At 43.6% G+C, this 21,517-nt stretch overlaps 1 protein-coding gene and 1 long non-coding RNA gene across 2 annotated transcripts in view; both read right to left on the reverse strand.

Moving 5' to 3' along the window:
• LOC135320277 (uncharacterized) overlaps positions 1–21,517 on the reverse strand; it is a 108,699-nt gene that overhangs the window by 25,479 nt on the left and 61,703 nt on the right. The gene's annotated exons all lie outside the window — the stretch shown is intronic.
• Positions 9,684–11,381, reverse strand: NYX (nyctalopin). Its single transcript, XM_064482863.1, has one exon. The coding sequence runs from the start codon at positions 11,379–11,381 to the stop codon at positions 9,714–9,716; it is 1,668 nt and encodes a 555-aa protein (XP_064338933.1). The 3' UTR covers positions 9,684–9,713.

A 21,517-nucleotide genomic window follows, 5' to 3' on the forward strand; every position in this document is an offset into this window, starting at 1 on the left:
CATAACAACCTTGGCCTTGTTTGCCATGCTTTTCCTGGTTACCCCCTAGAGCTACCCCCTTCAACACCCTTCTTTCTTTTGTCTTTAGCTGTAGATGATACTGAAACTGGTCAGGCCACCTCAGGGAGTCACTCTGTTTCCCTGGGTCTCTCCCAGGCATACAGGACATATACATGTTAATAAACTTCTAGTTGTTTTTCTCTGTTAATCTGTCTTTTTTTCCGTCTTTTATTACAGGGATCTCAGCTAAGAACTCAGAGGGGTAGAAGGAAAAATTTTTTTCCTCCCCTGTAACTTCCCTGGGACTTGATCATGAGAGAGAAATAAACTACCCTGTTTAAGCCACAGGTATTTGGAGGTTTCTGTTACTCGTGGCTGAGCCCAATCCTACTTGAGACTCGGGTGATGACTCACATTTCCTTGGCTGGCGCAAGTGCTTCACAGCTATTTCTACTCTCTGTTCCTCACAATAGTTCTTTGAGGCAAAAAGCATTTTCCCGATGAGGAAATGGAAGCTTCGGCACTCGGCGGTGCAGTGAGACAAGTGATGCTGGCTTTGTCTTTGCAGAAGGCTGCGCCTGCAGTCCCTGTGTTAATCACAATGAGTCAGCCCTGTGATGTCAGCCATGTGCCAGGGAAACCAGAAAGCACGAGTCATTCTTGGTCGGTCCGAACCTGAAATTAGTGAAGTGCTGTGGTGGGCTGGCCCATCTGGAGGCCAGCTCCTGACCCGAGGATGCTAGTTTACAAGATCAAAACGCATGCCAGGGAAACACGCAATGCCACTTCTCGGCTTCGCAGAGAAACGTCTCAAAGCCCCAGAGGGAGCTTTCAATGATGCTCTGCATAATAGACTGTTCTGTTTTGCTGATGAACGAATTTTAAAACTACAGAAAGCAAAAAATGTCAGCAAAGAAAATGACTAGTGAGGAGCTGGGAAAAGCCAAAAAATGCAACCATGTCATAGGGGAGAAAATACGACATCCTGAATTGTGTCTCTCTGGCATGAAGCTTAATGTCAGCTGATTATTTTTAAGGCCCCAAAGACTCAGAAAGAAGCTTTGACCTTCCCCCTATCTGCCTAAAAGAATGTAAACAGAGGAACTGTTCCAGGAAGGGAGCCATCACCATAGATAACTATAGTATGAACTAGGTGAGTAGACAGGTAGGAACGTCTCTGGGTTAAAATTCCTCCCTGGGTCCCACTGTCTCTGCAAACATTTATTTACCAAACATTTGCTCTTCCATCTCCTGTGAATTGCTCCCCCATCCAATACCCCTGAAGTCCCAAACCACTACCCCCAACATCCTCTTTTGACTTTCTTCCTCCCTGACAGTGTCAGGTCTAAGAACTCTTGGGCTAGTCCTATATCCCAAAGACTTTTTTTTCTAAAAGTTTTATAATTTTATATTTTACATTTTAATGTAAATTCAGTCTGAGTTCGTTTTTGTATAAGGTGTGAGGTTTAGGTCGAGGTTCAGTTTTTTGTTTGCGGATGTTCAACTGCTCCAGTAACATTTGTGGACAAGGTTATCCTTCCTCCATTTTTAAGTGCCTTTGCACTTTTGCCAAAAACCAGCTGAGCCTATTTGCCTGGGCATATTTTTGGGTTCTGTATTCTGTTCCTTGATCTATGTCTCTATGTTCCTGTCTCTGACAATACCGTACTGTCGTGATTGCTGTAGCTATATGGTACGACAATATCACATAGAGTGATTCCTCCCACTTGACCCTTCTTTGTCAAGATTGGTTTAACTATTCTATGGCCTTGTATAAAGACGCTTGTCTTATGTCTTCTTTGTTCTTACAAAGAACTTGGCTGAGATTGTGATAGAAATTGCATTACTCTGTAGGAGGGCAGAATTTTGCCACCCCAAAATGTGTCTGTTTGGCGTAAGGATTATTTTAGGATGGTTATTTTTTAAGAAATAGCAGACATGGGAGGAACTCTGGAAACCAAGTAGAAGTTACCTTTTTGTAAGAGACATTTACACGTATAAGGAAAATTTCTTTTGTAAGGGTGTCTCCCACACAGTACTGGGAAGAGGGGGGTGACCTTATCTCAAGAAACTCTTATAAAAAGAGAAGGGCAGACAGAAATAGACTCACAGAGAATACAGACTTGTGGTTACCAGGGGGGTGGAGGGTGGGAAGGGATAGACTGGGATTTCAAAATTGTAGAATAGACTACACTGTATAGCACAGGGAAATATACACAAAATGTTATGATAACTCACAGAGAAAAAAAATGTGACAATGAGTGTGTATATGTCCATGAATAACTGAAAAATTGTGCTGAACACTGGAATTTGACACAACATTGTAAAATGATTATAAATCAATAAAAAATGTTAAAAAGATAAAAAAATAAAAAAAAGAGAAGGGCAGGATTTAAACTTGCATAACAGTAAATAAATAAATAAATAAACCAAATAAATAAATAAATATTTAAAAAATTAAAAAAGTAAACTTGCATAAATATTTAAAAAATTTAAAAAATAAACTTGCATAACAACCTTACCTATATTTACTGTGCTTTTCCTGGTCCCCTCCCTGTGATCTTGCTGAATATGCCTATCACTTCTAGGAATTTTTGGTGTATTATTTGGAATTTCCTATGTAGAAAATTATGTCATTTGCAAATAAGGGCAGTTTTATTTCTTCCTTTCAAATATATATGTCTTTTATTTCTTTTTCTTGACTTACTGGTCTAGCTAGAATTTTCAGTTCTATGTTGAACAGAAGTGATGAGAGTGGACATCCTCACCCCAGAGGATTTTAGAGGAAAGCATTCAGTCCGTCACTAGCAAGTATGATATTAGCTACAGATTTCCTGTAAATGCTTCTTTATCAAGTTCAGATCACTCCCCTCTTTCTAACTTGCTGAGTGTTTTTATCATAAATGGATACTGGATTCTGTCACATGCTTTTTTCTGCACCAACTGGCATGGTTATATGATTTTTTTTTCTTTAGGTTGTTGATATGATAGATTATATTTTTTCAAATGTTCAAACAGTCTTGCATACCTGGAATAAATCCCACTTGGTCATGGTATATAGTTCTTTTGGAATCTTTTTTCAAGTCATTTCCTCTGAACTTCAACTATTAGCTCCAGAAGTTTCCAGAGGTGAAAAATGTCACATCACCATCTAGAGGCAGGGGAGATAACTATGGGTCTGGAGCTTAGAGACCTGGATTCAAATCTCAAGTTTGTCATCTACTAGCGCTGGAACTTTGGCAAGTCACTTAATTATCTACACCTCAGTCTCCACATCTGTAAATTGGGGAAAACAATGCCTAAATGAGAGAATTTGGTGATTAGACATTGACTCTGACACATAAAGTTACTCATTTGAATTCCAGAGAAACAAGCATTTTGGGGTAGAATTAGAAGCACTTTACAAAGGCTGTTATATATAATATCAGGAACAGGGCACCAAGATGACACAGCGGGATTTACCTAAATGATCACAATCTCTGTAATCATTTACCCTTGGGTTTCTTTTCATGTTATTGGATGCTTTAATAATAGATATCACTGCAAGACACCAAGAGGCTCCTTCAAAGACATTCTCATTATTAGTTATTAACTTATTAAATGAAACAGCCATCAGTGCTCTGTGGGCCTCTACAGAACCTCCCTGTGGGAACCCCACACCCATCAGCCATCTGGTCTGCACACACCATCTCACCCGGCCTCTTCAGGGCCGTCAAAGAGCACCTCCATCCCAACTCCTAACTGCCCAGGTGCTCTTCGAAACACCCAATCTTGCTTCTTTTGATCTAACCAGATCTTTAAACAGGGAATAAATAAGGCTAGTCCACTATTTAGTGGTGATGCAAGAAAATAAATTGGCTTTGACAAGAATAATCAACAAATGAAATGGAGTCCTGTGCTTTACTTTCAACCCCATGCTTTTTGAAAACAAACATGAAATCAAAATGATCTATGATACTGGCTTTCAAATATTCATGATCGTGACCCCCCAGTGACAGATACGTTTTTATACTGGGCTCCAGTACACAAAGACACATGTAACTGAAGCAAAAGTTCAGTGAAATAATACTTTTCTTACTCTCTATGACGCATGCTGAAGTTTCCCCATCTACTTTGTCACTATTATTTCTTAATGCTGGTTGCCACTACCAATGCCATGACCCACTAATGGATCATGAGTGAGCCATGAGTGGGCCTCGGCCACGAGGTCACGTATGGCAGAGAGAACTCCCGCTAGGCCGCTGCGAAGCACAGTGGTGTGTCCCCCACAAGGCCTCCCTGCAGGCTGGTGTTTCACTCAGTCTGGCAGTGAACAAAAACTCTCTTTCTCCTCTCTGGAGCAAAGTAGTAAAAGTCAGCAACATTTCAAGGGAACTCCCTTGAAAAGTGCAAATGTTTGTCTAAGCGCTTCTAAATTTTCTGTGCCTAGAACAGAAGTAGAAGGAACATAAGTAACATTCATTCAGCAACGTAAGTTGGCCAGGCTCACCGTGGAGGGGCCGTGTTTCACTCCAGGCTTGCACCCCAGGCCACAGGGGGACAGACACCCAAGTGCCCTAAGACCAAGGGCTGCCCATGACTCCTCCAGTCAGCTCAGCCTCTGAGAGAGAGAGAGAGAGAGAGAGAGAGAGAGAGTGAGTGAGTGAGTGAGTGAGTGAGTGAGTGAGTGTGTGTGTGTGTGTGTGTGTGTGTGCGTGCGCGCGCGTTTAGGGGGCAGGGAGCAGAGATCTAGCTGTTACTGCTGCTTAAAACATGAAAATACCACCTCCCCGGTCTGACTCCTGTCTCCTTTGGCCTTTCCTGACCACACCGGGAGCAAGGCCGTGTGAAAGCTGCCCCCACTCACCACCCAGGAGAACCAGTAGGTACAGAGGCACTCCCTGGCCAACACAGTGAACAGGACAGAGATGGAACTCTCAGACTTCTGGGATCTGGAAAATTCATGTACTGTCACAAGCAGTCTCTGCTCCCTCAGATGGAAACTTGGGTGGGCCTCTGGGAAAGCCCATCCTCTGCTCTGTGAAGCCATGGGGCTCAGCGCAAATACACAGGCAAGGGCCCACCCCTCGCTCTTGGGGGAAGCCTGAACACAGTCTCACAGGAGGAAGTGGAGAGTCCTGTGTAAGAGAAAAAGGGAGTATCTTTCAAGATTAAAAAAAAAAAAAACAACTTTGGTCATACCATGTAACACTTTAAAAGAAGGGAGATGGATGGTTTTTTTTTTTTTTCAGGGCCGTGTCTCCCAGACATTGGTGCTCTTTGGAGAGAAATGTTACTTCATTTTGTGCAACTTCAGGCTAACTGGTGTTCCCAGAACTATTTGTTCTCTCGGAACGCTGAGCAGCAGTTTTCAGGCCCCATGGAGCTGGAGTTAAGAAGGGACTGGCAAGCAAGCAGGTGGGCAGACTAAGGACAGGGACTTGACTGCCCCTTTGGCTTTAATGGACCCCACCGTGGGCTGGGTGTGACATCTTCTGGAGAATGCTGCAGAGAGCAAGAGTAGAATTGCCATTGTGGGGCTGGGGAGGTGGGCCTTAGACGGAGGGACAAGAAAAAAACCTCCCTAGGAGTTTGGTCTCAGAAACACAGTACATGCGGGTCGGGGAGGGAGCTAAGCCGGCCCAGCCACAGAGGCCCCTGGGTTGGGGAATGGGGGTTCTGCCAACAACCACATCCAACAGTAGTCAGATGGGCTACTTGCCTCTCTTCCATTATACCCAGCCTTTCGGGGAAGTCTCCTTCACTTCTCACTGGTGTGATCTGTGCTGTGAGGGACTTAGGGGAGGGCCTAAGCTGTCCTTGGGCCAGAGGATCAAAGGGAGTAGGGTCCCCTCCCTGGAGGCTGGGGTAAAAATGGCAGAGGGAACCAACAGCCAAGGACAGCTGGGCCCGGCAGACAGCGTCCTACAGAGGGCAGCACTGTGGTGGCCTGACAAAGGTGGGTGGACCGGAAGGCAGTTGACCACCTTTGTGAAACCACCACAGGGAGACCTCTTCCAAACAGCCAGGGAGATTTCTGAAAGGGTCTTTTCCACAGATCAAGCTTCTGGGGATTTTAATACTGTAAGTTGAGTCTCTGTGTGGAAAACATTTTTTTAAGGGAAAAATATAAACTTTTTGTCTCGACATTTTCTCTCTCCTTTCTCGAAACAACCAATACCGTGAGGCTGCAGCATTCCTATTGGCTAAAGCCAATATCGTGTTCAAAGCCTAGCTGGCTGCTGGGAGGAGCAAAAGAGGGGGGCTAGTGGCTGGCTCACCAGATTGCCCCCTCCAGCCTCTATTTCTCTGGACAGTTCTCAGAAGTCCAGACTTGATTCTATCAGGTGAGCCACCTGGAGCCTCTAGTGCTTCAGAACACTGCCAGTGTTCACCAATATTCCCAGTTCTCTTGGCCTTCTGAGCACATGAAAGGGCCATACTTCCCTGCCTTGGTGAAGTTAAATGTGGCCGTGTTACCTTTTGGGCCAATAAAATATGAGAAGCAATATGTGTCACATCTGGCTGGAAGCATTTGAGTAATGATTCCTGCAAGCTTTCCTTTTCTGTTGCAGCAAACCTGAAAGCCCGTGTTTGGGTAACAATGTCCTAAAATGGCAGATTCCTCATCATCTTGGGTCCCTGAGTGGCTACAATGCGCAGAGCACCCCCTAAGAAGACCATGGTGGACATGTAGCATGAACAAGAAATAACCCTCAGTCAGCCACTGAAGTTTGGGGCTTGTTTGTTACCAGAGCATAACGTGGTCCACCCTGACGGGTACACAGATTTGCTTAGCAGAATCCATAGTACCTTAACCTTTCCCCAGGTAATTAGCCAGTGACAGGGTGAGAAACTTAACGACCTCAAAACTGGGAACTCTCCACTCCCCGTTCTCTCACGAGAGCTCATAATGGCCACAATTCACTGGGAACTTGTTCCAGGCAACTCTGGATCTGTTTGGCAGTAAGTAACTCCCACGTTCCCAGAATTCTACTGGGCTGGGTAGCTCTATAAAAATCTGTCTCCCCAGAGGCTATTTCAGCGTTGATACTTGTTCAGAAACATTCAGCCAAACAAATGTTCATTAAAAAGCTCACCAACTAACCACCCAGGCAAAACTGGAGCAGCATTTTGAAGCTGACTCTCAGGAACCCACTCCAAATGAAAGGAAGGACATTCCTCCGAAGGCGGCACCTTGTTCCTCAGTAACACGGGCTGCGTGTCTGCTGTGGACTCCCATGGTTACCCAACACAGAGATCTCGCCTCCAGGATTCTCGTGATCCTCACTGTTACCATGGCCACAACACACGGTTTGAACAAACAACATTTCTGACCTCATCTGGTTCTCACATTTGAAAAGTAAGCCATTTGGAGAACAAATTCACTTTGAAAGGTTAAAATCAACCGACAAATTAAGCATTTTGAGTACTGTGATCAAATGAATACAAGCCACAACCTAGGAACCTCATTCTCCACCCATAGGAAAATGAATGACTGCCTAAAAAATCATTTTGACAACTACTGAAATTTCAATATAGAATATATTTTAAATAATAGTATTCTATCAATGATAAAGTTCCTGATTGCGATAATGGCATCATGGATAAGAGAATGTCCTCATTCTTAGGAAATATACACTGAGGTATGTAGGGGTGAAGGGTCATGACGCTTACAACTAACTCAAACTGTTAGTAAGAAATGATAATATGGAGGGAGAGAGAAAACAAATATAGTAAAATGTTAACAACTGGGAAACCTAGGTAAATGGCCAAAGTGTTCATTCTACTATTCTTGCAACTTTTCTGTAGATTTGAGATTTTTCAAAATAAAAAGTTTAAAAAGAATCATGCATTACTGACTGGTATATATAAAATAGATAAACAAGTTTATACTGTATAGCACAGGGAAATATATTCAATATCTTGTAGCTCATGGTGAAAAAGAATATGAAAATGAATATACATATATTTATGTATGACTGAAGAACTGTGCTGTACACCAGAAAGTGACACAACATTGTAAACTGACTATACCTCAATTAAAAAAAGAATCATTGCTCAACACTGGAATTTGACACAACATTGTAAAATGACTATAACTCAATAAAAAAAAGTTTAGAAAAAATCATGCATGTTCCAGATTAGTGACTTGCAAACTTTTAAAACAATAAGCCACAATAAAAGATAAATTGGATGCAGCAATCCAGAAACACACATAATCTGAACAAATGCATACAAATTAAATAAAAAGTTTCACAAAAGAATACTTACTCTTATATTACATGTGATGCTCTGTGACTTCCTGTTCAATCTTGTTTTTTTTAAATGCCGGTTGTGACCCATTAAATGAGTTGATGATGACTCACTAATGGTCACAACCCATTTGAACATTTCTGCCCTCAGTGGTGCTTTCTGCAGCATTTCTAATACTTAGTATTACCTAGAGACATAGCAGAAGCCTTAAAGAACTGACAGCTCAGCACATCCTGAATCCATGTAGGCTTTGAAAACCCACCTCTTCAAATACAGAGAGAGGACATTTAAGATTAGAGACTTTCAGAATGTTGACAAAAGCAGTCATCATTACACCTGTGTGGAGGACAGCTTGAGCACCTACTTAGCGAACACAAGAGCCTCTGCTCTGGCATTCAGGTCTGGGGGCTTACAGTTGGCCACCTCTCACCCCGGGAAATCTCTCAGCCCCTCTTCCCGGGCTGCCTCCTTTCCTCTTGGCCCGTCAGTCAGCCCCGAAGCAGCCCATAATAATTTCCACACCCAATGGGATTCTCCAAGCCAGAGACTCCCTGCCCCGCTAACACAGCATCTCTGTGTCTTTCGGACACTCTTCCCACAAAACACTAAGAAAAGAGGATTTTGTGGCCTCCATGGGAAAGTCACAATCCATGTTTGCGTATAAAAGACTCTGGAAAGTCCTGCAGAAAAAAAACCTGTTTAACTTTTTTTTTTAATCTTAGGATTTCACAAATTTATTTGGCCACAGACACTCCTCTTCTTTTTTTCCCCTATTCTGCCTTAAAGTCCCTTTGCAGCTAAGGCCACCCCTGGGAATAATTGTGGAGTAAATGAAATTAATCTTTGTTTTAAACACCTCCTAACACATCTCAGACGGCAGGAACCACTGCCACCCCCGTGGGTCCAAGTCCTTCTCCCATCACACTTGCCTCCTGTCCTATCCACTTTCTGGACCCTGGTATCCCCAGGCCCCTGGGGGAGGGGGATGAGGATTGTAGTAGAAAAAAAAGGGACTGGGCATTTAATGGTTGCCCCCCCGGAGAATTTGCACAGTTTTTAGTACTTCTTTGCCTATGGATTAACTCTAATTCAGGCATGCAGGCCGAGTTTCCAGTAAGGGGGTGGGGTGGGGGGTGGAAGGATACGGGTGGAGCCCTGTAGCCCTAGAAACTTCCAATCCCTAGTCTTCTCACCAGAGGGGGCATGTTCATTCTTGCTTCTCTTTTCCAATTAATGCCCATGTGACAGGAGCAAAGTCCATAGCCTCCCCCCTCTCTCACATGGCATTTCCCAGGACCATCTCCGGAGGCAAACTGTTCCTTCCCCTCTCGGCTGGAATGTTCGCCCCCTGTCCCCATCCTATTCCCCTCCCCCACACCAAACACCTTCAAGCCCAGTTAACTAAACTCTCCCTTCCTCATTTCCGCCCCCACCGTAGCCAAGGCAGTCGCAGTCTGGGCCACCCCAGTACAGAAGGGTCAGTCCATCTGAAGGACAAAAACGTGCTGAGCCAGGCTGAGCAGAAGACCAGAGCCCAGGAGAAACGGGGTCTTGCGGCCCGAGCGTCCCACACCCCGGGAGGGAAGGCTGTCAGACAGCGAGGTGTTGCCCGGCCCCTCGGTGGTGTTGACGGCCTCCCCCAGTGGGGCCCTCGGGGCTAGCAGCTTGGAGAGGAGGCTGCTGAACCTGCTCACTGTGGTGGCCGCTGGCTCTGGGGGCGGGCCTGGACTGGATGCGGTGAGGTTCAGCTCCTCGGGGTCCACGCAGAGGCCGTCGGAGGAGCGCCCAAAGGCCACCTGGCGGAGGTCCAGGCCGGCCACAGAGCCCGGGGAGGCGCACGGCACGTCGGCGGCGCGCCCGAAGCTCTCCATCCAGTCCCGCAGCCACTCCAGGTGGCAGTCACAGCGCCACGGGTTGCGGAAGAGGAAGAGGCGGCCCAGGAAGAAACCCGGCTGGAAGGCGGCCCAGGCGAGCACGGTGAGGCGGTTGCCGTTGAGATGCAGGGCCAGGAGGCCCGAGAGGTTCTGGAAGGCGCCCTCCTCCACGAAGGCGATGCTGTTGCGGTCCAGGTAGAGCAGCTCAAGCTCGGCCAGGTCCGCGAACCAGGCGCGCGCCACGAGGCCCAGCGCGTTGCCGCCCAGGTTGAGCGTGCGCAGGCGGCGCAGGCCGCGGAAAGCATCGGCCGGCAGCACGGCCAACAGGTTGTCGTTGAGCAGCAGGTGCTCCAGGGCGCCGCAGTCGCGGAAGGCGCCGCCGTGCACTGTGCGGACGCGGTTGGCCTGCAGGCTGAGCGAGCGCAGGCGGCGCAGGCCCAGCAGCGAGCTGGAGGCCACGGCCTCGATACGGCTGCGCTCCAGGTGCGCATGCGTCAGGTTGGCCAGGCCGCGCAGCGCGCCCGGCACACGGCGGAACAGGTTGTCGAAGGCGGCGAGCTCGCGCAGGGCGGGCAGCTCGGCCAGGAGGCGCTCGGGCACGGTGAAGAGGCGGCAGGCGGCCAGGTCGAGGCGGCGCAGGCGGCCGAGCGCGGCGAAGGTGCGCGCGTGCAGGTAGCGCAGGTCGCCGTTGTGCGCCAGGCGCAGCTCGGCCAGGCGCGGAAGGCCCTTGAAGGCGCCGGGCGTGATGAAGGACAGGTTGTTGTGGCGCAGCGACAGGCGGCGCAGCGACGGCAGCGTGCCGAAGGCCCGCTCGCCCAGGAAGCGCAGGCCGTTGCGGTCCAGGTCGATGGAGGCCGCCTCGCACGGGAACTCGGCCGGCACCCGCAGGAGGCCCGCGCGGTCGCAGCGCACGGAGCAGCCGCGCTCCACACTGCTGCAGGCGCAGGCTGCCGGGCAGGCGCTGGTGCAGGCGTCCTCGGCGGCCCGGGCGCTGGGCAGGCCGAGGACCACGGCTGGCGGGGGTGGGAGGGTGGCCGGGAAGGGGGAAGAAAAGACAAAACAGGAGCAACTGTCAGCCAGAGGGTCGCCCCAAGTCCACTCCTCCCTGTCCGAGTGGCAGGATGTGACTGTCCACCAAGTTCTCAGACGTCCCACAGAACCCTGCCCTCCAAAAGGGCCTCTTTCCGCCGCCGAGACCTTACTCGGGTGTCCCCACCCACCACGCCCTCCCCTTTGCTTTCCAGTTTCCCTTTGCTTTCCAGTTTTCTTCATCAGCAACACTCAGCTGGAATCCCAGAACTTGATCCCATCCTAACCCCTCTTCTGCCTCTCTCTATTTACTGCAGGTCATGGAAATTGAACCCAGGACCTTGTGCATGCTGAGCACGCGCTCTACCGCTGAGCTATACCCTTCTCCTGCCTGTATCATCGCTTGTGCTCTCCTAGAATGCAGCCTAGAGGGCTTGTTGTCTGCATGCATTAAGGGACCTGGAGGGCATCAGTGTGGCCCATGGTTTAGTTCTGTGCTGCCCAATATCGTGGCCCCTAGCCACATGTGGCTACTGAGCATTTGAAATGTAGCTAGCGCAAATTGAAATGTGCTGTAAGTGTAAAATACACACGAGATCCCAAAGACAGTACCAAAAAAAGGTAAAATAGCTCATCAATAATATATTGATTACATGTCGAAATGATATTTTAGATTACTGGGTTAGGGAAAACATTAAAATCAATTCAGTTGTTTCTCTTTACCTTTTTTATTGGGCTACTTAAAGAATTTAAACGTCTGTGGCTTGCATTGTATTTCTATTGGTGCTGCTCTAGTCCCTCCCACCCTAAGAATTCAATTTCTGAAAATCCCCACCTAGTAAATTAAGCCTCATGAAGAAGGGAGAATTAGGAAACAGGTTGGGAATGAAAGTAAAGCCTATCAATCTTTCTTTCCTTAACAGTCACTCTAATTAAGCCCTAAGGACAGCATACTAAATAAACTACCAGCAACCTTCTTACACACCTCAAAAGAATAATTGTGGACACTGTGGTTAATTTACATTCACCAGCCCTTGCTTTCTGGAGCTTTTTTTACATCATCATAGGAGGGGCTGGTGCTTATAACTTTTGTTCTGAGCATTTGAATGGAGGATCAAATAAAAATTTCCAAAGCCCTCCAGGTGGCTTGCCACCTGCAGGAAAGCAGAATGGCATGACCTGCTTCTCTGTGGTAGCCAGAGGGCCCAAGCCCCATCTTGAGTTCCAGTGAAAAAAAAACAGCATGGAAGATGCACAAGTTTTATTTTCTGGCCAGGAACAGCTGGCAGGTGGAGTGTGCTCCATCTGACATTCTTGCAGAGGAGCAAAGGTACCCAGCTGTAAAACCTGACCACTGCTATTCGCAATTTCTTCCTCTCCTCAGCAATACTCCCAAATTCCTAGCAAACACCTGGGCCTACCATGCAGCCCCTCCTACTGTGTTCACACTACCTTGCCTTGCCTATCCAAGCCCTTGTGGGAACCTCAAGGTGTGGCCACACGAGGAGTGTATAGTTCAGTTTGCTGCTGCCCTTTAGGTATGCTCAGCTTCCACTGTCTTTTCAGTCCAACTCTTATGGACACACGTTTTTTCAGCTGCTAGGAAGGTGATTCAGCCCTTTCAGACTTGGCTGGAGGACACTCAGCTCTTTGAGCCACGTGTCAGTTGTAAACTGTAGCTAGTTCAACGTTCTGATGTTCCAGAGACAAAGCTTTTCCCTCTCCCTAAGAACTGTGAACTAGACACCAAGCATCCAGCAAGGTTCTTGGACCCTGTGCTGAGCTTGGCTGTAAAGAGGGCAGCTGCTGGGTGGGAGAAACACCCTGTTAGAGAGACAGCGCCAAGAATATAACCCTAACTCCAGGCGTCAGCTGGACAGAGGCTGAACCTTTTTCTATTATCTCTTCCAACTGGGTCAAGAAGAGGCATCAGATTTCCTTACAAATGGGCCTTCATTCTACTCTCTTCTCCTTTCTAATTAAGAGAAGTGCACCCTCCACCACATGATTCATGTATCTACTTTACAATAGCTAATACTGTTCCAGGCACACTGTATGGCTCAGTAAATGTTTGCAGAATTAAATGGAATTGATGCCTTCCTCTGTAATAATCCCTGCTGGGGAATGTCATTCATTTTGAAAACTTTGTCAAGGAACTCATGGGATTATGACAGACAGGATACAACCAGTTTGCTTGCATAATGCAAGAGATCAAATTTTTGGCTGCCAGTTTAAAAAAAAAACATGCAAGAAAGGTGAGAGTGAAGCTTTTTATTATATATCCTTTTTACCTTATTAATTTTGAGTGATGTGACTGTATTACCTATTTCACAAAACAGATTAAAGTGTTTTTTTTAACTTTAAAGACTCAAGATGTTGTCACTGTTAGAGACCTATTTCCAGCCTCTGAAACTTTGATAGCCATTAGGAACAATAAATAATTCACTGGGTTGTTAAGTGAAATTTAAGTTAAATCAAGCAATTCTCAGAATAGACAACCAAACTCCAGTATTGTTTTACCCAACATGAAGACTAAGTACATACGTAGTGACCCAGAAAAACAGGGTACCAAAACAAAAAATTCTTAAATAACATATTTGGGTGAGTTCTGCTTGCAATAATGGCAGAGTAGCTTCTATCAGGCCAACACTCCTGGTGATTGCTAGTGTAAACTCTGGAAAAATATTTTTCAAAAATCATATGCACAGAGAATTATATTCAATATCTTATAATAACCTTTAATGAAAAAGAATATGAAAATAAATATATGTATATATGCATGACTGGGACATTGTGCTGTCCATCAGAAATTGACACATTATAACTGACTGTACCTCAATGAAAAAATCATCTGAACACAACATTGTAAATCAAGTATACTTGAATAAAAAAAATCATTTGAAGGCACTAGAGAGAAACCTAAACAGGTAACCAGAGAAGATACGACCCTTAAATGAAGAAAAGGAATCTAGATGAGAACCACATTTAACTGTCTTTTCCTCTCAGGGCATTTTAAAGCCAACACTACACATGGGGAGTAGAGCTCAGGCAGAAAGCAAGAATCTTACTGAGCAGAAAAGTTAGAGGTCAGAGTGTATAGTGGCCACAGTGGCTGGAAATTGAGGAGGGAAACCATGAAAAAGAGGGAGCCACACACAACATTGTAAATTGACTATACTTTAATTTAAAAAAAAGGGAGCCACAAATGAGGAGCCACAAAATTGGCACACAGGCTTCCCTTAGATCCTTGTTTGAATCCTATAGTCATATGTATAGGGTGACTCCAAGGAGCCAACAACTGAAGGCTAAAAGAACTAAACAGAGATTTCAGCAGTTTCCCATCAATGGGAAACAGATTAAGAGTTCAAGGTCTACGAAGTTAGAAGGGCTTGTAAAATACCTTGAGCTTTACATTGAAACCCCAGAGGGCCACACCTTAGGAGTAAAGACCTTTTCCCAGGGCGAAGGGCAAAACCGAACTAGGCCTTCCCTAACAAAGACTGAAAGCAAGCCTCCCATGTATCAAGGTGATCTGCCACTAGTTTAACCGAATGCCAGAAGGAAATTCAACACTCTTCAAAGGAAGATAAGAGAATCTAGAGTTTCTATAACCACTATCTACAATATCTGCTATACAATCAAATAATACTAGGTATGTGACAAAGCAGCAAAGTGACATTTCTCAAGAGGAAAAGATAGTTAACAGAAGCAGACACAGAGACAGCTCAGGTGTTGGAATTACAAAACAAGGATTCATTATAAATATGTTAAGGAACTTACAGGAAGAGATGGATATAATGGATGAAGATATGGGGAATGTGAATTTTAGAACAGGCATGGATCAATTTTTTAAAAAAAGGAGGTATGAACAGGCTGTGAAGAAGCTCTATGACATTGACGTGGCTAAGGTCAACACCCTGATCAGGCCTGATGGAGAGAAGGCATATGGCTCCTGACTATGATGTTTTGGATGTTGCCCACAAAATTGAGATCATCTAAGCTGAGTCCAGCTGGCTAAATCTAAATATAAAATTTTTCACTTTAAAAAAATAATTAAACCCTCTCCCCCAAAAATAAACTAAAAACAATTAAAAATAAAAAAAAAGGAGGCATAGAAACTCTGAAAATGAACCCAATAGAAGTCTTAGTACTGAAATATTATATCTGAAATTTTTAAAAACATAATTGAATAAGAAAAACATCAGACTACACACAGCAGAATAAATATTCATGAATTTGAAAGAAGTCAATAGAAATTACCCAAAATGAAGCTCAGAGAGAAAAAAAGATTAGAAAAAGTATGATCAGAGCTTCAATGACCTGTCAGACAATATCAAGCAATTAGACTAACATGCATGTATCTGGAGTCCCAGAGGAGAGAAAAGAGAGCATATGGCAGAAAAATAATTGAAGACAATTTGATTAAAAACATAAAGCTCAGCAAACCCCAACTAATATCACACACACACATGTGCACACACACACATCTGGGCACATTACAGTCAAAATGCTGAAAACCAAAGTAGAAAATTCTTTAAGGCATCCAAAGAAAAAAGACACATTACATACAGTAAACATCAATTAAAAAATGATGACTGACTGCTTATTAGAAACAATAGAGGCCATAAGATGACAGAATTTTATCTTTTAAACTGCTGGAAGAAAAGCAAAATCTGGCAACCTCGAATTCTGTATCCAATGGAAATATCTTCAGAAATGAAGTAAAATAGAGATACTTTTAGGTTAACAAAATCTGAGAAAATGCATCTCCAGCAGATCTTCTACACAAGAAGAAATGAAGACATTCTTTAACTTGAAGGAAAATGACAATAGATGGAAATCAGATCTACAGGAAGGAATGAAGAGCAGTGGAAATAGCAAATAAGCCACTAAGTATAAAAGACTACTCTTTTCGCACCTTAATTGCTTAACAGACAAATGACTGTTGAAAACAAAAATAACAATGTATTGTGGAGTTTATAACATATGTAAATGAAAAACATGACAACAATAGCATAAAGAATGAGAAAGGAATTAAACTGAATTGTACTCTTATAAGGATCTTAAGTTATATACAAAGCCATACAAGATTAATTCAGGATAGACCATGATAAATTAAAGATGCATATTGCAATCCCTAGAAAATAAAGAATCTCAACCCCTACCTCACATCATATACAAAAACTCCTTTTAGATGGACCATAGACCTAAATGTAAGAGCTAAAACTATAAAGCTTCTTGAAGATAACATAGGAGAATATCTTTGTGACCTAGTGGTAGGCAAAGATTTTTTAGGACAAAAAAAAAAAGCGCCAACTATAAAAGAAAAAATTAATAAATTAGATTCATCAAAATTTTAAATTTCTGCTCTTTGAAAGACCCTGATAAGAGAATGAAAACACAAGCCATGGACTGTGAGAAAATATCTATATATTTTCTCCATATATTTTCCACAAATGATTGTATTCAAAATTTATAAAGAACCCTCAAAACTCAATAGTAAGAAAACAGGCAATAAATTATAAATAACTTATTAAATAATAATATCCTAATAAGTATAATTTTTATAAATAAAATTATTGAATAATATTGAACAATAAATTATAAATAAGTCACCCAATTAATAAATGCGCAAAGTATTAGAAGAAACACTACCCAAAAAGATATATGGGATGAAAATAAACATGTGAAAAGATAGTCAATAACAGTAGTTGTTAGGGAAATGCAAATTAAAATAGCCACCTATTAGAATGACTAAAATTAGAAACACTGACTATACTAAGTGTTGGAGAGCATATGGAACAACTGGGACTCTCATACACTGCTGGTGGGAATGTAAAATGGTGCAACCACGTTGGAAACAATGTAGCAGTTTCTTTAAAAGTTAAACATACACCTGCCTCATGATCCATCCATTCTACTCTTAAGGAAATAAAAGTACATGTTCATACAAAAGGCTTTGGCATGAATGTTCATGGCAGCTTTATTAATAATAACTTAAAACTGGAAACAACACAAACACCCATCAAGAATTGAATGGGTAGACAGCCTATGGACTGGAAGAAAATATTTGCAAATGATGTGACTGACAACTGACTAGGGCTTAACTTCCAAAATATACAAACAGTTCATATAACTCAAAAACAAAACAAACAGACAGACAACCCAGTCAAAAAATGGGCAGAAGACCTAAAAAGACATTTCTCCAATGAAGACATACAGATGGCCAACAGGCACATGAAAAGATGTTCAGTATCACTAATTATCAGACAAATACAAATCAGAACTACAATTAGGTATCACCTCACACCAATCAGAATGGCCATCATTAAAAAGTCCACAAATGATAAATGTTGGAGAGAGTGTGGAGAAAAGGGAACCCTCCTATATTGCTAGTGGGAATGTAATTTGGTGCTGCCACTATGGAAAACAGTATGGAGATTCCTTTAAAAACTAAAAATAGAGTTACCATTTGATCCAGCAATCCTACTTCTGGGCATATATCTGGAGAAAACTCTAATTCAAAAACTTACATGCACCTCAGTGTTCTATAGCAGCACTATTTAAAATAGCCAAGACATGGAAGCAACCTAAATGCCCACTGACCGATGACTGGATAAAGAAGTTGTGATACACACACACACACACACACACACACACACACACACACACACACAAATGGAATACTATTCAGCCATAAAAAATGAATGAAATAATGCCACTTATAGCAACATGGATAGACCTAGAGATTATCACACAAAGTGAAGTAAGTCAAAGAAAGACAAATATCAGATATCACTTACATGTGGAATCTAAAAAAATGAGACAAATGAATTTATTTACAAAACAGAAACAGATTCACAAACATAGAAAACAAACTTATGGCTACCAAAGGGGAGAGGGGTGGGGAGGGATAAATTAGGAGTTTGGTATTAGCAGATACAAACTACTATATATAAAATAGATAAACAACAAGGTCCTACTGTATAGCACAGGGAACTATATTCAATAGCTTATAATAACCTATAATGAAAAAGAATATGTATTTTATATATGTATGTGTCTGTGTGTGAATGATCAGTATACTGTACATCAGGAACTAACAACATTGTAAATCAACTACAATTTTAAAAAAAAAAGTTGAATGGGTAAACAAATTATGATATACACATACAATGGAATACTACTCAGTGATATGGACTATTGATAAATGCAACATATATGAATCTTAAGATAATTCTGCTGAGTAAAAGAAGCCAGACAAAAAAGAGTACATACTATATGATTCCACTTACAAAACATTCTGGAAACTACAGATTCGTCTACAGTAACAGGAAGACCCGTGGTTACCTGGGGATGGGTGGGGAGGCAAGGAAGGGCAGAAGGGAGGGACTAGAAAGGGGCATGAATCTTAGGGGTGATGGATATGGGATATGTTCATTATCTCAATTAGCTTGACGAGGTTTCACAAGGGTACACTTTAAATACACTTAATTTGTTACATGTCAATTATACCTCAATAAAGCTGTTTAAGAAAAAGGTACCATTAGTATGTGTGTACGTATGATTTGTATACAGAATATACTTTCATATTCCTATGAATGAAGAATAATGAAAAGATAAACAGCTAAATAGAAATGGGTAAAAATGTGAACACTTTACAAAAAGAATATATTAAGTAGCCATTAAGCACATGAAAAGGTGCTCTACATCATTAGCCATTAAGGAAGTGCAAATTAAAGCTACAAATGGAAGTTCCCTATGCACACACCAGAATGGCTGACAACCCTAAATACTGGTGAGGCTGTAGCACAACTGGACATTGTTGATGGGAGTGGAAAATAGTGCAATAACTTTGGAAAACTTTGGCAGTATCCATTAAAGATAACATATGACTATGACTCAGCAATTCCATTCCTAGGTATTTACCCAAGAGAAATGAAAGGGGAAAAAAATGTCCACATAAAGACTAGACAAGAATGTTCATAGTGGCTTATTCATAATAGACAAAAACAGGAAATTACCCAACAGTAGAGAAATAAATTACAAGATATTCATACAGCAGAATACCACTCAGCAATAAAAAGGAACAAACTACTGACACAGCAAAAAAATTATGTTGAGCAAAAGAGACTTGACAGGAAAGAGTACGTCCTATACCATTACATGTACATGCAGTCCTAAAACAGAGCTACTGGGAGGGGCTCTGGGAGCTCAACAGAGCAAGGCCTGCAGATGGACTCCACCCAAAAGACAGCAAAGATGCCCAGGACAGCCTGGGAAGTGTGGTACCATATGTTATCCAGGTGATACAAGCATGTCTAATGCTACTCAAATTAATCATAGTTTATGGGTTTCTTTTGCTCTTGTAACACCAACTTTTAATAAGCTTTTGCTCAGGGCTAATCTTCCTACATATATTATTTCATTTTATATGACAACCCTGCAAGGTACTATTCTCTTCTCCTCACAAAAGAGGAAACTGAGGTTGGGAGTGGTTAAACAAGACCGATCTTTGATTTCTATCTTTCCACTGTACTGTACTATCCTCCACCCCACACACTTAGCCTTTCTGAGCTTCCATTTCTTTAACTGTAAACTGAAGAGCCTGCACCTCCTGACCTTTGAGGGCCCATCTGGCTCTCATTTTCCATGGTTGGACAGCAGCTGTTGCCAAGCACTGCCTGGAAGAAAAAATACCCGACTCAGAGCCCCATGTGTCTCTGCAACCTCCTCCCAGCCACAGCTGCTTGGACCACGGGTGAACATTTGACCTAAGCAGAGCCGATCAGATTCACTCCTTCCCTGTGAACATGGAACAGCAGCTGAGATCGTGTGAACACCAACCTGTATAGCATCGGGGCTTGGGTTTGTACCAAAGCCATGTGCAGGTCACAGTTCTGGGGGAGCAGGAGCTGAGGGCGAGGTGAGGCAACTGGTGTGCTGAGAGAGGACTAGATCTGCCGTGAGAATCACAGAACTGGAGCTCAGGGAGAGTGGGAAGCTGCTGGCCAGCCCTTGGGTTCCCACAAGAGCATGCTATAGCTATTTCTGTGACATTTCCCTGTTTCCATTTCAGAAACCCACTCACACCATCTGCCACGGCCGAGTGGATTTCTGTTTCTTGCAACCAAACCACCTCTGATTGTAGTGGACATTTGATACCTTTTCTAGCTACCCAGCACCGTTTAAACACTCTTTCTACATTTAGGGAATTTCGTACATTATAAGTCCTGCCTCCTCAAGATAGAAACCAGACATTGTTCTTTTCCCAACTTCCCTTGCAGTTAGGGCCTAGGCACATGACCTAGCTTTGTCCTTCAGACACATCCTGCCAGGCTTGGCTTCAGAAGTAGGCTCCTGGCAGGGAGGGTATAGCTCAGTGGTAGAGTGCATGCTTAGCAATCAATCCCCAGTACCTCCATTAAATAAACAAACAAACAAACAAACCTAATCCTCCACACACCAAAATAACCCAAACAAACAAAAAAGAAGTAGGCTCCAGGCAGAAACCATTTTCTGACCAGGATGGTGGCAGAGAGCATCTGGCTTCCTGGCTCCCATGGTGGAATTTCTGGAACCCAGCGCGATGCTGGTGAACTGCCAGGTGTGTCCACCAGGGGTGATGATCGCGGGGTCTTTGCTGAAACTGCTCCACTATTTAGGCATTGCCCCATGTGGTGGACCTCCAGCCAGAAAGCTTGAGAACACCTTAGCATCCCTGAATAAACTCCTTCTAGTCTTGAATGACCTGGAGGGGGTTCTATGGTTTGCAGTGAGATTCCTGAGCAGCATGCTGAGTAAGGCAGGTTCCCTTAATCCCTCCAGTACCATCTCCTCCTTCTGGCCCCGCCCCCTTTCCCCAAGAACCTCATGGATTCTTTCATCGTGAAAGAGAAAACGACTCAAATTCAAGAGGAGGCAGTGTTCCTCAACCAAAAGGAAGCTCCTTGTCATTCATTGCCAGGAAACACAGAAAATGGAATCACAAAGTGTTTAGGCCACCATCCTTGATTTTTCCAAATCCGAATGAAAAGTGGCCTCTCCTGGAATCAGAAGTGATCATTCCAAAAACAAATCTCCTTGGCTTTCCAGAGCTGAGTTCCATGGGAATGTCTTGGCCAAGAAAACATTTACCAAATTAAAACAAAGATCACAGTTTGTGAGAAGAGAAGGTCAAACTCATTGGCAGTTGCTTAGCAATTTCTTTTCTCACGTTAGTATTTCTGGGAAGGATCCATGTGGAAATCTAAAAAGGCTTCAGTGCTTTTATTCCCAGTCTGAGGTAGGGAGGGGAAGATGAGAAATTCAGCAGGACTGGCCTTGGCTCAGCCTGCCTCTGTCACAGCTCCCGGATTCACATGTGGGGCTTTCCAGAG

Source organism: Camelus dromedarius, chromosome X, assembly GCF_036321535.1.
Source record: "Camelus dromedarius isolate mCamDro1 chromosome X, mCamDro1.pat, whole genome shotgun sequence".
NCBI classification, from domain to species: Eukaryota; Metazoa; Chordata; class Mammalia; order Artiodactyla; family Camelidae; genus Camelus; species Camelus dromedarius.